The sequence below is a fragment of the Sprattus sprattus genome, assembly GCF_963457725.1.
Source record: "Sprattus sprattus genome assembly, chromosome: 16".
Classification (NCBI taxonomy): Eukaryota; Metazoa; Chordata; class Actinopteri; order Clupeiformes; family Clupeidae; genus Sprattus; species Sprattus sprattus.
Window position 1 is genome coordinate 6,742,813 of NC_137914.1, and position 17,004 is coordinate 6,759,816.

Genomic DNA, 17,004 nt, shown 5'->3' on the forward strand with positions numbered 1-17,004 from the left:
TATTTTGGATATTGTTTGGGTTTAATGAAAAATACATACAATATAATACTATTTAACAACAAATAAAGAGATGATAGCCACTTCTGGGAGTGGTTCAAAAAACGCTACTCATATCACTCGCTCAGCACTGCTATGACCAGCACACCAAAGTAGAAGTAAAAAAAGATTCTTATTGCATCACATCAAGTGATTACATAACAGTTTATGTCGTTCATACATAGCAGTATAAAATAATTACAATGATAAATTGTGAGTACAATGCAATAAAAGAACAAAAGTGTAAACATTATGTAAATATATCTATGTATATTTTTTACGTATGTGCTTTCGTGACGCCTGCGTCCGCATAAATCTGGTCTACCGGAGACTACCAAGGCAAACTTATATAAAAAAACTGACAAAAATGTATACTAACTGTATACTACAGTTGCATTCTCCCCCTGCTTGACACAGACCAGTTTAAAAGATGCTACAATGGTATGTACCCTTAAATAAAAAGAATTACATAACCTATTCACAGGCCTACATGCCAGCAGCAGAACCTCATACTGTGCAGTTTCCCCAACACTATTTTGACACAACGCTTGCCCTTTTCCTCTTGGTAACGTTGACAGGCATAGTCGCTGAGGCACAAGATGTCCACACAAAGAGTATCCATGGAGATTGAAAGGCTGCTTCTTGGTTGTGCGGTAGGTTCTCCAGCCATTGGCTTACAGGCAGTGCGGGCATAGCCACCATAAATAGGAATAGTTCTGGGTTTGTCTGCTTTAAAGTTCACCCTCCGTCCTATTCTGTTAGTGTTCCTCTTGTCTTCAGGATTTGCTCCTCACTTCTCCTTGAGCTGCTCGAGGAGGGGGTTAGCCTCGCTCTCGGGCGTCTTGATGCTGTCCGTCCGCACGATGCAGGTGGGCCGGTGGAGGTTGAGCATGTGGATGAGCTGCTGGCGCTCCACCTTCAGATCCTCGATCTGGGCCTTCAGGTCCGAGTTCACCACCTCCAGCCGCTCCGACTCCTGAGAGAGAGATAGATAGAGGAGAGAGAGAGAGAGAGAGAGAGAGAGAGAGAGAGAGAGACAGAGAGAGAGAAAGAGAGAGAGAGAGAAGACAACAGATACGGATTACAGTCTGAACAAAGCTCAGTAACATGAAGAAAGAAACTCAAGAAAAACTCATTTTCCCTTTTTGTTTACAATATGCAATTTTTATTGTGTCTTCTTTCAGTTTGTGATGGTTGGCAAAACACCTTCTGATGAAAGCGCTTGATTAGATTTGGGTTATTGCCCAAGTTTGTCTATGGCAAGAGTCACTGCCATTGCATCTCACTTTAAGAACCCGTAACCTAAATCCCCCTCTCAGCAGTACATGGAGAGCAAACACAGTAAAATGACTCACTTGTTGAAGGAAGTCTGTTCTCTCCTTCTTTTTGTTTCGACATCGGGCCGCTGCCACTTTGTTTTTCTCCCGTCTTCGTTTCCTCCTGTCCTCCTCCTCCTCCATCTGTGAAAGGTTTTCACAAAGAGAATCCACAAACATGAGGGAATAACCCTAGTGAAGGATCTTGCGAACACATAATTAACCGGCACCTGCCATTACTACCATTTCTTGTGACCAGGTAAATATGCGTTACAGGTGTGTTTTTGTCCACTAGAGGGCCCTCTAGAGTAAGGAATTGCTAAGGATTGTCGGCATTATTATTCAAAATGGGGGATGAAATAACAAGAACCTGGTTTAGGAGGGTTAATTAATGGCTAGGCATGCAGTCATGATTGTTTTGGTTCACATGAGAGACCAAATTGTACTGGTTTGAACACATTCTTGTGAAATGCCTGCTTACGCAACAATGTACTGGTGCTGAGTGATGCAATGCTCATCCAAATGTTACTAGATCCTTATATAAAAAGAGAACTCAGCCAAACAATCAACCACATAGCCTTAAAGGTCAGATCACACACAAACACACTGTCTCTCTCTCTCTGGGTTTCCGTTTCGCTGGTAACAAGGGAAACTTAAAGTCTCTTTCGCTCGTTTATCCTCGCTTTTGTTTTTATTTTCTGTGTGGTTGGATTATTTTTTTCCTTTTCCTTTCTGCTTGGGTTTTGAGTATGTCTTCATTTTACCCAATGTGTATTTCTTTTTTTACTTGTTATGCTGGAAACTTAAAGGTCAAAAGGTCTGTCTTACTCTCTCCCTCTCATCCAAAAACTGATTACAAAAATCAAAAATGTGGTCCCAGACAACGCGAAACACTGCCCCCTGTCACTGATGGACTTTAAAGAGGACCTGGACCTTTCCTCTGAGCTTCAGGTGAGACCTGCTGTAGGAGAGGGTCAAGAGGAGAAAGGGATGCTCCTTAGCCCGCAGCTGCCAACTTCTAACAATATGGACAAGAGGGCCATCTAGCTAAATGTGAAGGTGAGGAACTTCCAGTAGAGGTGATTTGAGTTTTTTAGATCAGGGCCTTCCATAAAGGCAGCTGGTACAAGACTCAATTCAAAAGAGAATGGGTGATCTCCAGTGGAGAATTGTACATGGAGCAGTAGCTGCAGATAGACACAGAGCACCTACATCCAAGGGTACAGGAGGGGTATGTTTTCTGGGGGGTATGTGAAACACTTGTTTGTTGGATGTTTAAGGCTTATGGGGTTGGTTAGTCTTGACAAAGAATGGTGTGTGAGACTAGGGGGGACTGGTTTTTGGTCTTAAATATGTGCAAGGAGAAACCATGTTGTTCTTCTAAATTTTCTTTTTGGCCAAGTTAAGACACAAAATGGAAAGGTCTGGAATAACAGAGCCAGTGTTGCTCTTAAAAGTGTCTTTGTGTTTAAGAATTTAATTTAGTTTCTTTTACATTTCCGGTGAGTCTTTCACTAAAATAGGGGGGATTGAAGAATGTATTTGCAAGGTAAATGAAACCTATGTGTTACAGCTAAGTACGTCTTGATTTTACCTTTTGTGCATTTTCTTTTAACTAGTTATAAAGGAAACTTAAAAGTTAAAATATCTCTCTCTCACACTCTCTCTCTCTCACTCTCTCTCACACACTCTCTCTCTCACACACACACACACTGTCTGTCTCTGTCTGTCTCTCTGTCTGTCTCTCTCTCTCACACTCTCTCTCACACTCTCTCTCTCTCTCTCTCTCACACACACACACACTCTCTGTCTCTCTCTCTCTCTCACTCTCTCTCTCTCACACACTCTCTCTCACACACACTCTCTGTCTCTCTCTCTCTCACACTCTCTCTCCCTCTCTCACACTCTCTCTCTCTCTCTCTCTCTCTATCTCTCTCTCACCTCGTCCTTGAGGACTAGCGACCTCTTCCCGTGCCTGGCTAAGAAGTGTAGCGGTGAGAGCATGGTGCCCAGGCTGCAGAGCTCGGAGAACTTGAGCTGGTCGGTGAGCGTGGTGGCCGAGATCCCGGCCAGTGGGCCCAGGCTGGGGAGGGAGCCGGCCGTCAGCGAGGGGTCAGGGATCTGTCCTGGCATCATGTCAGGTCCGGCCACAGCCACTGCTGTACGTACGAGAGAGAGAGAGAGAGAGAGTGTGTGAGAGAGAGAGAGAGACAGAGAGTGTGTGTGTGAGAGAGAGAGAGAGTGTGTGTGAGAGAGAGAGAGTGTGAGAGAGAGGGGGGGGGAGAGGGAGAGAGAGGGAGAAAGAGAGAAAAAGGGCACAAAAACATGTTATGGACATGCCTGACAAACTTTTTGACAGACAAAGTTTTTTTTTTTAAATATGTGTCCTGTTAGGCAAAGACAAACGCAAAATGGAAAATCTTGCCTTTCAGAACATTTCCTGAATAAAATGGCCACTACAAACTGTTGTAGACAGAAATGTTCGACTGATTAAGTTAACTTCAGTTGCTGGCCTGATTATACAAGATATCTCATGACTTTAAACTCCCTCTTAACTCCAGAATTTCATGGTTTGATGTCATGTCACGATCTTACAGGCTGAGAGAGTAAAATACAAAGAGTTTTAGAATGTCTAGATGTAGACCTCATAGGCTTGAGCACTTTCCTGGCCTGATGTTAAAGCGCGTCTCATGACTTATGACTAGCCGTTTACTCCTGACCTATTCAATAGTTTCCCGTGTCCAGTCTCCACAAAAGACAGAGACAGCCTTTCAACCACTCCCTGCTGTCACTCCCATACGTGCCACACACAATGCCAGACATAAAAGACCATAAAAGTCAGACTCAGCAAGTGAGTGACTTTACTGACTGACTGATTGATTGATTGATGGATTGATGGGGATTTCCCCCACATTTCTAAGCTCTAGCAAGCCTGGCCGTGACGATTGGCCGGGATTAGTCGGGTTGGCTTTCGGTGATGAAACTCCACGGCTGTGCTCTCCCAGCCGAGCAGAAAAGCCAGCGCTAAAGCTCGGGGCTTCCAGACAAAGCCTCTGACAGAGGCCAGTCCTGTTTCAGGGGAAGAGAGCGAGAGAGAGAGAGAGAGAGAGAGAGAGAGAGAGAGAGAGAGAGAGAGAGAGAGGGACATAGAAAGAGAGAGAAAAACAGAGACAAGGAGAGGAAGAGAGACACAGAGAGAGAAAGAGAGAGAGAGAGAGGGACAGAGAAAGAGAGAGAGAAAAACAGAGACATGGAGAGGAAAAGAGAAAGCGAGAGAGAGAAAGAGAGAGACAGACAGACAGACAGACAGACAGACAGAGAGAGGGGGACAAGCAGAAAGAGGTGCTTGCTTGCAGGCAGCAGTGGTAGGGTGGGAAGTGGAAAACGCCCGGTTGCCGTCACTTATGAAACACAGGCACTCCAGTCGAGCTGGCGCACTGCCAACACCAGCGGGGCCCACATGCACGTATGTATACATACTTCATCTGTCTTCAGCCAAATGGCTCTATTTCCTGCCCCATTCCTGAGGCCAATTAGAACCTTGAGGGGCAATGGAATTCACATTCAGCTTCTGCTATGAATACCCACCAAGAGGGCAGGAGGCCCCACTATTAGCATAGGGTACAGGGAGAGCTGACCAATACTGCATTGTGAAGTGATGAGTGGTATTAATCGTGCAGCAGCTTTTGCAAACGAAAACTGCATCCGTGCCCGACAAAACATTCAAGTGTTAATTTAAGAAGACGCTGCCCTTATGCCTACACTTGAACAGTCATGTCTGTTCGTTCTTTCACCTTTTTCAGATGAAAATTATTTAACTGTTTCATAGTTTTAGAGCGTATGGTTTCACAACACACCTGTGTGTGTGTGTGTGTGTGTGTGTGTGTGTGTGTGTGTGTTTGTGTGTGTGTTTGTGTGAATAGTCTTCCTTCCATGCATGTTGTTAGTGGCCTATATGCATGGCTCAGGAGGGCTGCAGGCCTGGGGTATAGGCTCAGGCTCAGGCTCTTTTTCAGGCTCTCTCTCCCAGGCTCAGACTCGGCTCTGGCTTAGGCTCTCTCTCTCTTTCTCTCAGGCTCTCTCTCTCTTTCTCTCAGTCTCTCTCTCTCTCTCTCAGGCTCTCTCTCTCTTTCTCTCAGTCTCTCTCTCTCTCTCTCTCAGGCTCAGGCTCTCTCTTTCTCAGACTCAGTCTCAGTCTCTCAGACTCAGGCTCTCTCTCTCTCAGACTCAGTCTCTCTCTCTCTCAGACTCAGTCTCTCTCTCTCTCAGACTCAGTCTCTCTCTCTCTCAGACTCAGTCTCTCTCTCAAGCTCAGTCTCTCTCTCTCTCAGACTCAGTCTCTCTCTCTCTCTCAAGCTCAGTCTCTCTCTCTCTCAGACTCAGTCTCTCTCTCTCTCTCTCAAGCTCAGTCTCTCTCTCTCTCTCAAGCTCAGTCTCTCTCTCTCTCAGGCTCCGGGTCTCTCTCAGGCTCTCTCTTTCTTAGGCTCTCACTCAGGCTGTCTCTCAGGCTCTTACTCAGGCTCTCTCTCTCTCAGTCTCTCTCTCTCTCAGGCTCTCTCTTTCTTAGGCTCTCACTCAGTCTCTCTCTCTCTCAGTCTCTCTCTCTCTCAGGCTCCGGCTCTCTCTCTCCCAGACCAGGGTGGATGAGCCTTCCTCCCCTGAGCGCAATTAGAGGAATGTTGTGAAAGAGTGGGAGCGGCGTCCAGTGAAGGAATCCAAATGCAGAGTCAGTTTTTTTGTTTTGTTCCCCCCTCACTCTCCGCCGTGGAGAACGTTCAGGGACAGACAGATGCACGTAGAACCAGCGCCATAAATCCAAAGGCCTGAGGGTGCTGACAGGGAGCAAATCGGGCCTGGCCAAGACACGCTCCTCCGCCATGTCCAAATCTGTTCAAGATCGCCTTGTAAGAGCAGCACCACCAAAAAAAAAAAAAAGCCAAGGTTGTCTCCGAACTGCAACTTCTCAATTGTCCGAGACGTCAAACATCAACTCCTCAACCCCTCAACCCCTTAACCGCCCCATCAAGTACAAAATTAGGGAACATTTCAGTTTAACTCCGAACAACAAAAGAAGAACCATTCAGTGGCTCCTGCCATTTTAAGCTCAGGGAACACATGAACAAGGAACACAGAATGAAAGAGAGAGAGAGAGAGAGAAAGAGACACTATGTTCAAAGCCAGGGCTTCAGCTTTTTTCATGTCGCCCCTTTGAAGCCACTGGCACTGTCACATTCCTCCTCCTGCTCTCCGTAGGACCCAGCAAGTTGCTCTTGACCCAGTTCCTTTCACATTGCAACTATTCACCGACTACAGTCACTCAGTCCCTCTCTACCAGACAAACACCAAGAGGAAAACACTTGAGTGTTCATTAAAGGTCAACTTCCTCTGCCCCTGTCAGTGATAAATAACTGATGCGGTGCATTGTCCAAAACATGGCACACTACCACAATTGAGTGGCCTGTATAGTGTGTTTAGTTTGTCAGGTAAACCCCTCATATGTCGTGGCATTATGCTCAATTGGCATGACAGAATGTTCAGGTCAAAACTGGGGAAATTCGATATATTTTTCAGGTGGTTTTTGGCCTGATCTGCTGTAGAAAGACCTGCATGCCATTTACATAAGTGCTGAGCGGGACTATACATACAGATGTGTGAAGAATGTTCAGCCGAGATTTCTTCCTCGAGATTTTATATGAAAACCTCATGGTCGCCACCCTCTAGACATAACTCTCAAAACAGGAGCAACACAATGCCAACTGTGGCCACTGGATACTTCAGATGCACAAACTAACAAACAGAGTTAACAAAACCATTTAAAGAATACCGTCTCTGCTAAAGCAATTAACAACGAGATTATATAACCTGTTGAAGGACACTTTCACGATGTTTTGCCTTATTACTGCAATCCAACCATGAAATCTTTCTGATGGTTCCGGGAACATTTTAAAATTTCCGTTTTATTGTTCCAGTCCACTGGTCTGTGGCTCTGCTCTGGTAAAAACTTCATAAACAACGAGAAACACTGAGGAACAGAATTCAACTCAGAGGTGAAAGCTTTTAAAACCTCAATGCAAAGAAATTACCACTATGTTATTTGTTTCATGCATTTATCTTGAATATAAATCTGAAGGATATACAACCCTGTCTACGACCCTTCAAACATTAGGCCTGATTCAGACTAACATGATAGTTCCTAATGAGATACCTCTCACAGCATTACATTATAATATCACACATTGAATGATTAAGCTGAAAAAATGAATTGCTTTTGTTTTGGTGTTTGTACATTTTGTAGTTTCAATTCTGTGTCTTCTGGCATAACTAAATCCAGTTGAGAGTGCCAGTGAAGGACAGTTACACCTAAAATAAACCCCACGTTCCCGCTCTCGGCCTGTTGACGCACAGTCTCCCCAATAAATCCATCACGGAATTTTGTCTGTGTGGAAACAATCCCACGTATGGATCAAGAGACTGGCACCAAAAACAAAGGCGCCATAAATGCCAACATGCGCCCCGGTGCAGGGGAATGCTTTGGTCTGCTATTGCAATGCCTCACTGTACATGTCTCCTTGCATTAATGCAAAACACTGATCTTGTAGGCTATCCTGTCTGCAACAATACATGCCCAACATAAAAGGTGTTGCTTAAAGCCTGTCTATGTAATGCTCATTCCACGATATTCCACATGCAATAGTTATAACAGGCTGTTCCTAAGGATAGGTCACCTGGCTCGTTATGAACATAACACTTCATGAGAGAATTTAGTCCCTCAGTTAACAAGAAGGTTCCTCTAAAGTTGCTCATTCACACTTGGTTGTGTGTGAAATAGTGGCCTTTATAACACTACAAGAAGGAATGCAGAATTTACTGCCATGTGTAGCTACAAACAAAAAATCACAACACTACGTGCAAAGCGTTAACTAGGCTGTCATGCATGGATCATGCAGCTAACTGAATTGTGAATTGTTAACTCGGATAAAGCGCCCCTTTCCTCTGCATCATGGCATCGACATCCTCGCCAAAAATCGGTTACGTTTAGTGTCCAAATCAAGTGCAGAAATGCCACCTTGTTGCTTGCAACTCCCAGCTGTCGAAACTGAATAGTAGCCTATCAATAGTTTCTATAACAGAAAAGGTTGACATGCATTTTAAACCTATATCACGAAGGCCGTCTAGTGGCCTAGTCTCTCCAGAGCTTAATCAGCGCATTTGAGTTACATAACGAAGCGATTAACACATATAATACCAATATATTGAGGGGCTACATTGGTGTCAATAAAACGGCAACACTATTCGACAAATATGTAACAGAATTACATGAGACGTACATTAGCCAGGCCTTATTATAAATAGAATAACGATTCCCTCTAACTAAAATGAACAGTTGTGGTCAAAAAAATATTCCTCAGCTGTCTCAAACTTTATCGCTAAGTTAGGCTCATATGGGTAACTTCAGCATAAATGAAGGCTGAAATTTGATACATGCTGAAAAACTATTAAAATATCTTCAATTAATGCCAGAAATATAAATCAGTTGAACTACCTGAGTCTGGTCCGGAATCCGAAAGCACCGTTTGTTTGGGTCACCACTCGATCTAAGATGCCTGTTCGTTGCATCAGCCTGTTTAAATACGGGATCGGTATCAGGGAGGGCTTCGGAATGCGGAACTCTTATGTGCCAGACGTAAGCAAGGATGTATAAATACGAGAACAGCGCTGTATGAAAGAAGACCCGATTGCTCCACCCCTAGCAACCAGAAAACACAACACAGAGAGGAAATTTCTACCATGTTGGAGAAGCCAAGTGCGGTCCACCCACTTCGAGAGATCCCCGTTCCAAATAAACTCTTGTTTATGGTCATGTATTCATCTATGATTTCATCAGCGTCGTTTTAAATTTGACAACATAGTTATTACATGTTAGCTAAGAATAATCGATAAGTTAAGTGCCTAAGTACTGTGTTGTTGGCCTAGTTAACGGGGGGTGGGGGTGAAATTAGGATTTAACAGTTATTAGGGGATTTAAGAATGTCCTTTATTGGGCATTTTGGTTCTAGGCTGTTAATAAGTAGGTGTGCTTTTTATGGGTAAGTCAAAGGTTTATGCTTGTTGCCGATTTATGGTATTAAAAACGTCAATGTCCTGTTGAATGTGACGAATAACACTGAATAGAGAGTAGTGTGTGCTGTCTATTTCTAGATGCACACTCATACACTACTCGTTTTACATAGCCTTTTTGTAGCGTGGAAAGGGGGTCGTGTGCTCCTAGAACGCTTATGTTTACCTTAATGTTCTACGCTGTGCTTAATGTTCCATTTCGAGTGTTCTACTGTAAGCGAATTGATGCCCTAGTGTAGTTTCCTTGAGTATTGGCTCCTGTGTCACCCTTGCCTCATAACCTGTCAACTCTCACTTTTGTCATCAATTTCAAGCCTCAGTTCCTGCGCGTCAATACGCGCCAAAGAAGCAAAGAAAACCTTGACTCCTGCGTACTCGTAACAGGACTTGTATATGTGTGTATGTGGACGTGTGTATGTGGGCGAGCGTGAGAATCATCTGAGAAAGAGAATCTAACCAATTCTCACTTCCCTACCCAGACCCTTCCAAGCGTAGTTGCTGGTGCTGCAAATCATTCGAGTGGAATATGTCTGCAAAGACGTCTTCCCTGAAACTCACAAGAGTAGGACAAGCTATGAACATGCGTGTAGACAATGTGTAGGCCTATATGTGAGCGTATGCCTAAATTTCTATTTGGCGTCTTTCAGTTTTCCAGGTTTTGTTGGGTCTACTCTACTTCTCCTCTAAATGTATATCCCCCTCTAGTGGTAGAAATTCACACACAGGAAATAGATGTCAGGAGATGTACTGCAGGTCGGTGAAAATGTTTCTTCCAAAACGTGCATATAATTCACTTCTCAGAACATTTTATACGAATGTGATAAGGAGCTCATAGGGTCCTGAACAAAGCCACCTTATGTGCTGCACACAATATTAATTGATTATGTTGAACATACAAGAGTGAAAAAGTGTCTCACGTATGTTAAATTATGCAAAGATTTCCTTGTTCCTGATTAAATGAGATACTTTTCAAGCAGGTCCATGCGTAGGCTTTCTGGAAAACATTTACCATCAACGTAAACAATGACACTTTTGTTTCAGGGACGAGGGGGTGGTATCTCAGCAAAAGCAAAACAATTTTGCTTTTTACTCTGCTATGACTTGGGCCAAGGCTGAATTTATGAGCACATGACTTCAGATGCCTACTAAATTATATTATATTTGGCCCTATGTTTGGGTTTGTAATCATAAAACATCTCAACAAAATCAAACCAATTTACACCCAAACCCTTATCTGGCATATAGGGTCTATTCTGGACTGTTTGTTGCACAATTTTATATCACATTCAAACATGCATTTTCCACTGGCTGGATTAATAGCAAAACCCTCAAAACAGCTGTGGCATCAGTAGTTTCAAAAGGGGTTCAAAAATAACCCACTTCCCTGTGTGTAAAAGATTCTACCAATGTTCTTTTGTGTTATTTTTGTAGACTTCCTATGAGGGTCTATGTCTCACTTGTCTTGTTCAATTTAAGCGACACAGAGTGGGAAGCTGGGAAAAGCAGAAGCGATGGGTACCCATTACTCAAGAGGATGTGTGTAAATACATTCCTGTGTAAACTAGGATAAAGGAAGACATGGGACATGCACCTGATTGGCCACATTCCATAAGAAACATTGATAGATTAACCCTTTGTTGTCTTTAACTGATCAACAGGTAATCAATAGCCTGTCACTGTAAGTCATGAAAACAAATGTAACTAAATGTGAACGCCTTCCTGGAGCAATTCATACCATACCTGACCCTAGACTTCCACAGAAAGCCTTTCTCCCTTGGATAGCCCTCTTACCGGTAATCTCGCCTTAAACACACTATCCTCTCACTCCTCACCATACTCTGCAAACTTTCTCAGCTCCATGAGACATTTAGATAGCACATATAACAGGTGGACTGCTAATATTTGCTTCGTAAATACATAAAACAGCTTTACTTTCAGGGGTATAGTGACTCGGAAATATCTTGTCATTTTCATGTTTCAATGTAGCACTAACCAAATCATTTTGGATTTGCAAACACGGTAAAATTAAAAATCTTTCTTAAGATAATGAGTACCTGGATCCACAGAGATCATTTAGAGGCTGAAGGCTTTACAGATAATAACAGAGGCCATGACCTCTACAGATTAATAACAGCGGACATGACCTCTTTATACCCTGTGTCATTATTTACAAGTCTTTTATAGCATCAGACATGCATTCCGTTGCTTTCAACCCCTAGTTAGCTTTTCAAATACATGACAACAAGCTGAAGGATTACAACACCTAGATGTGCTACAGACTTCAACCCTGCCACAAGGCTACCTTGCTGCGTTTCAGTCTAATTGCAGTATAGTCCTGTAAAATAATGAATTGTTCCTCTGGTGTCTTTATTCTCATTTTATTAACAATAGAATGATGTGTTTTCACAACAAAATGTAATGTCAATCGGCAATCGGTGTTTATATAAACTGTTATTTTAGGTTTTTGAACTTCTTTCCATACCACCTGTGAGAGATTATAGTGTTGTGAATAATCACTATTAACTAATCACAGTGTCGCTGTGTGATGTACAACACAATTAGGTTATTAAGTCATGCGTAATACACAACTACTCCATGAAGACTTGCACAAGTAGGAATCAGTTACGCCAAGTCTGACTTCTGTGGTTCTGACTCAGACGATGTCTGTGAGCTAACCGCAGACATAAGGTGAGCGTTGAATTTGGCCCATTCATAACTTATTTTTGACATTCAGCTTCCTTGTCCTTCTTCCTTTTAGGGTAGATGCACATGTTAATCATGCATCACCAGCAGATTGCAGATGGGTGGAAAAATGATGCCGTGCACATCTGGTGTTTATTTTACACATACATACCAAGCCAATATGGAAATATATGAGGACATGTATCAGAAATAAAACAAATGTGGGAGCAAAAGTCCTCAGGAGATTGCTGTGGCTATCATTATAGTCAAAAACATTTCATAAAATTGCACATGGCTTGCATGCATGGCACAGATTGTTGAAAAGAGAATAAATGTTCATTACCATGTCGTTCTAATATTAGAGACACCTCACTTGGAATAAACAAGTTACAGATTCCACTGTGCAGTCATGCAGAGCTGACACAGACACAAGCTGTCCGTTTTAGACATTCAAATAACCAAAAGCACCTCCAGTGGAATGTCCCTTTGTCTATTACATCTTTATAAGTGGGTTGTGAATTATACATATTTTAAAAATATGCTTAGAGATAAGCAACACATAATAGGTGCCACCTATCCAGGCACAATAGACCCACAAATAGGGTATATTTGACTACCAAACTGATATAATTATACTATTCTACTAATATTGTATGCACATTATCAGGAACATTATCAAGGATCCCAGTCACCCCAACAACTGCCTCTTCTCCATCATGCGGTCTGGGAAGCGTTACCGCTGTCTCAAGGCCAATACTAAAAGAATGCGGAAAAGTTTTTACCCCCAGGCTGTCAGGATTCTAAATGAGGATTGGGGTCGGAGCACCAGCACATAGCCTTAACACTTTGCACTTTGGACAGTTCTTTCCTTCCTTCTTCTTTTATTTATTAATTTGCACAGTTTTGGTGTCAGTGGAACAAGCATTTCACTACATGTATAGGCTACCTATATATGTATGTGACAAATAAAAATACTTTGATACATCATCGTTCTGGCATTATACACAAGGTGCCTACAAATTAAATTAGGCTGAAACTAAACAACAATACCAACAGGCTGTAATAGCAAATAGGATCACTGAAAATAATCACGTTGTATTCATTCATAAAGGCAGCCCAGTTTATTTGTGTGATAAGCACAGAAACTTCTATTTTGAATCAGGAAGTTTTCATGTAACGGAGTTCCTCGTGAGCAAGCAAAGCTAATGTTGCAATGAGCGGTCAATGCTGCAGTTGAGACATGAAATAGGGTAGCCGCTAGGCTAAGCAATAGCCTACTACTAGCTTACTTCACCATCGTGATAACGATAAGCCATGCTACAGAATAGACTCCTTCCATATCTCATTCAACTAAAGTAGACGACTAAACATAAATTGTTCTAAAATGTAACAAACAAAAGCTGCCGTCACTGCTCATCCATTAACACAGACAAACAAGGACATTTAGTTTCGGCAAGTGATCAATTAACCGTTGATCAGCATGCATGGGCTGCCTAGGTTACTTGGTAGCTCCCCACACTTTTCATTATGTTTTTCTATCGTCTGTTTCCCGTAAAGCATAGCCTGTATCACAACCTAAAGATTTACGAAAAAACAGATTACAATGCGTTGCTATAGACGCCTTACACAAATCACCCTGTTTCGATTCCGGGAAAAATACAGACTCCGCTTTCTCAGCTCCGCCTGCCATATATTTCCAGGAAAATATTCCACCGTGAAATATGATACCATTTCTCCATGGAGACGAAACAGCAAATCACATTGAACCTCCAAATATGGATACGGAAGTGTGACGAAATCGCGTGCTATGCAAATACGTTCTGACGTCCTCTGTACGTCGGTGCGTGCGGGCAGTACTGACTAGAGGCGCTTTGGCAAAGGTGCATGGGTTAAGGCACGATTCAAAATGTGTAGGATTTGCAGGTCCACTGACTTATTGCTTTTACCTTGCTAACATCAATATTGTGTAAAATGTCAACGTCAAAACAGTACCACAGACAAAAATGAGTTAATTTAGAATTGGTTTATTGAAATGTGACGTCATAACTCATGTATAGATGGTGTGTGCAAGCTCATTGAACTACAACCTAATTTTTGCATAACTGGAAAACCCTTAAAGATGTAGAGGTAAAAAAATAAACTATGTTGTAAATTGTCACATGATAGGCCTAGGCCTTTTCAAGTCAATTATCATAATTTGACACACTGGCACATAATCAGGTCATACAGGACACAAAACAAAACACAGATATATCTCTATGTGTATTCTAAGTTGATGATGATACATCTCAATTTTCACTTAAAGATCCACAGACCCACACATGACAATAATATATATATATATATATAATATGCATTTCATGTAAACAGTAGGACTCAGAACAACACAGCGTGTCTGGAAGAGGTCATGTTAAGTGCAGGCACAGTCAAATATAACACTTTCAGAATAATTGACAAGGGGTTACACAACCCTTTACATACAAACTGGTAAACAGCCCCCCCCCCCTCCTGTTTCCCGGGTCTACCTGAAACTTCTCTGCAGACACTTAAATTCTACAGAGCCAAAAGCGTAGGGGAGTTTAGGATATCTTTAACCATATCCGATCTGCCTTTCATTTGGCTGCCACATTCACAGTCATCTGCCAAGCTGTCAAAATCTGGGTATTTGAACTCAAACCCATGAAGGCTACTGCCACAGGTGGGGCTGGAGATGACAGTGGGGCTGTTGAGGATCTCCAGGTTGTCTGCCATGGACTTGTAGAGCGTCTCCCAGTCTGAGATGCCGAGCGAGTTGGTGAGGTCAATGTCGGGGACAGCAGGGGCCACATCATGGCCGTTGCTCTCTGATTCCGAGTTAAGATTCTTCACAGACTCTTCCTGAACGCCAAGGAAGGCTTCAAACTCGGATGTGGCCCCCAGTGCACTGGAGCATAGCAGGATATTACAGTTGCCCAAGATCGCAGTGGTCGACGAGATACCGTTGGGATGCATCTCCAGGTCCTGGAGGGAGGGAAGCACCTCAGGGGCCTTGCTGGGCTCAAGGACGGAGGGCAGGTGCTGAGGCGAGCTAGGGGGCCTCTGCTGCATCTCTTCCTCATCCTTTGTAATTGTGCAGGTAGGCTGGTGGGCTGATAAAATAATCTCAAGCTCTTCTTTCTCTCTCATGAGATTATCTATCTCAGTTTGCAGAGTGGCTTTCTCCTCCTCGAGCTTGTCAGTTTCCTATGGCAAAAACAAAGGGTTAAGTTGCGCTGGGTTGACAAACAGGTGGATTGGTAAGAGAAATATACATTGTCATAGTATATTCTGCTTACTGCTTGTAATGTGTCTGTAAGATCTCTTCTTCTGTTGCGACACTTGGCTGCAGCAATTTTATTTCTTTCTCTCCTGAGTCTCCTCTTGTCATCTTCTTCTGGGGACAACTGAATCATTCACAAGAAAGAAAAAAAATTAATGAAAAATGTAAATGAAAAGTATCTCATCGACAAAACTTAAACATATAGCTGATCATTTCGAATAATGCATGAATTTGAAGGTGCGCACTTGAGCTTCTCGCTGTGACAGTCTGTCTTCCAAGATGAATGATGACATTAAAATGATCTAAAGTCACTCAATCAATAGACATGTGCATGTTAATGCAAACATACTTTATCTTTTTGTCTTTTTTTGCGGGATTTTTCGCGGCTGTCGCTTTCTGAGGAAGACGATTCGGAAAGGCAACGTGCTCTCCTGTGCCTTGTAACGCCTGATGATGGGGAGCCTTCTGTGTTGACGGTCGGTTGGACCATCCGCTGCATATCCGCTGTGGACATCAACGACGTGACAGCTGGAACAAAAGGAGAACCTGGCACAGCTCTCCCTTTACCAGATTCCTGAAACCCACAAGAAAATATTTTTAAATTTCAAAAAAATAATGACGACTTCGAGGAAGGAATTAGATTTCACGTGTTGACTTCATGACGTGCATTGTGAGAATCCTCTGGTTGATTAATTAACTAACTTGATATGGTTAAAAGTAGACATGTCAATTTACCTTGAAGCTCACGTTTTCGGAGCATCGATATATGGTTGCCAATAGCAGTCACATTTTCGCTTTGAATGATGACACTTTGAATGATTGCAAAGACTGTCATTCACTCCTACCTGCACATTTTGCATCGAGGACACCGATGCGCTGGAGACAGACTCAGCTGGAGACCGCTGGTGGTTGATCACGAGAGTGTCTTCAGCGCAGGAGACAGAAGAGCAGGACGCGGAATCGTAGTCAACGTTCAAGTCGCACATCTCTGAAATCTGCAAGAATCTATCTATAAATGTCTTTTCGTGCGTCCTGACTGAGTGACTAAATCAATTGTAGCCCTCTGTTGTATAATGTCACCTCGCAGCTTACACATCTGGAAACTGCAGTTTTGTTGTAAGGCTACTCGTTTTATAGTGAGCCTGAATTTTATGAATGAAGTATGTGTGGTGCGACTGTACCATTCAGGAAAGAGGGAGATCCATGGAAGCATAAGTGTATGCTCTTTTTTCAAACAAGCACAATCGTATAGGTAGCTGGGGTAACTAATAATAGTGCATTGCGTTTGCTGAAATAAATACCATCAAACCACACAAAATATAATAAAAATCCCTCACTCCCCCCACGAAATGCAAAATGATAGGCCCACGTGCAACAACATGAATGAACAGACCGACGTCATAAATATATTCTGTCTGCATTACGGTACATTCTTTCACATGTTGTAGTCCAATTCAAGAAAGACTAGAATTAATGTTGATAAATTGATTTTTATTAGGTCTATATAACATGACCATTAATCAGCTGAAACACTGATACTTTTGTCAAATAGAA

General features: G+C 42.7%; 2 protein-coding genes across 2 annotated transcripts; both read right to left on the reverse strand.

The window, feature by feature from the left end:
* Positions 1 to 109: 109 nt before the first annotated feature.
* LOC308377873 (jun dimerization protein 2-like) lies at positions 110 to 8,929 on the reverse strand. The gene is made up of 4 exons (XM_080854636.1): positions 8,896 to 8,929; positions 3,294 to 3,511; positions 1,392 to 1,496; positions 110 to 1,012 (listed from the first exon to the last, which is right to left on the reverse strand). The coding sequence occupies exons 2-4, from the start codon at positions 3,486 to 3,488 to the stop codon at positions 827 to 829; spliced, it is 486 nt and encodes a 161-aa protein (XP_080710762.1). The 5' UTR covers positions 3,489 to 3,511; positions 8,896 to 8,929; the 3' UTR covers positions 110 to 826.
* Positions 8,930 to 14,705: 5,776 nt separating this feature from the next.
* On the reverse strand, positions 14,706 to 16,436 carry LOC308377090 (protein c-Fos-like; the record flags this gene model as incomplete). The annotated part of the gene is made up of 4 exons (XM_080853645.1): positions 14,706 to 15,374; positions 15,467 to 15,574; positions 15,800 to 16,024; positions 16,296 to 16,436. 4 exons carry the CDS (start codon positions 16,434 to 16,436, stop codon positions 14,706 to 14,708), a joined length of 1,143 nt encoding a protein of 380 aa, XP_080709771.1.
* Positions 16,437 to 17,004: the final 568 nt, after the last annotated feature.

Bases quoted from the DNA above. Each gene is read 5' to 3' on its own strand.
- LOC308377873 (XM_080854636.1), bottom strand. From the start codon at position 3,488: ATGATGCCAGGACAGATCCCTGACCCCTCGCTGACGGCCGGCTCCCTC. The intron at 1,497-3,293 runs GTGAGAGAGAGA...AACCTTTCACAG, and splicing joins CGCTAGTCCTCAAGGACGAG to ATGGAGGAGGAGGAGGACAG. The intron at 1,013-1,391 runs GTGAGTCATTTT...TCTCTCTCTCAG, and splicing joins GAACAGACTTCCTTCAACAA to GAGTCGGAGCGGCTGGAGGT.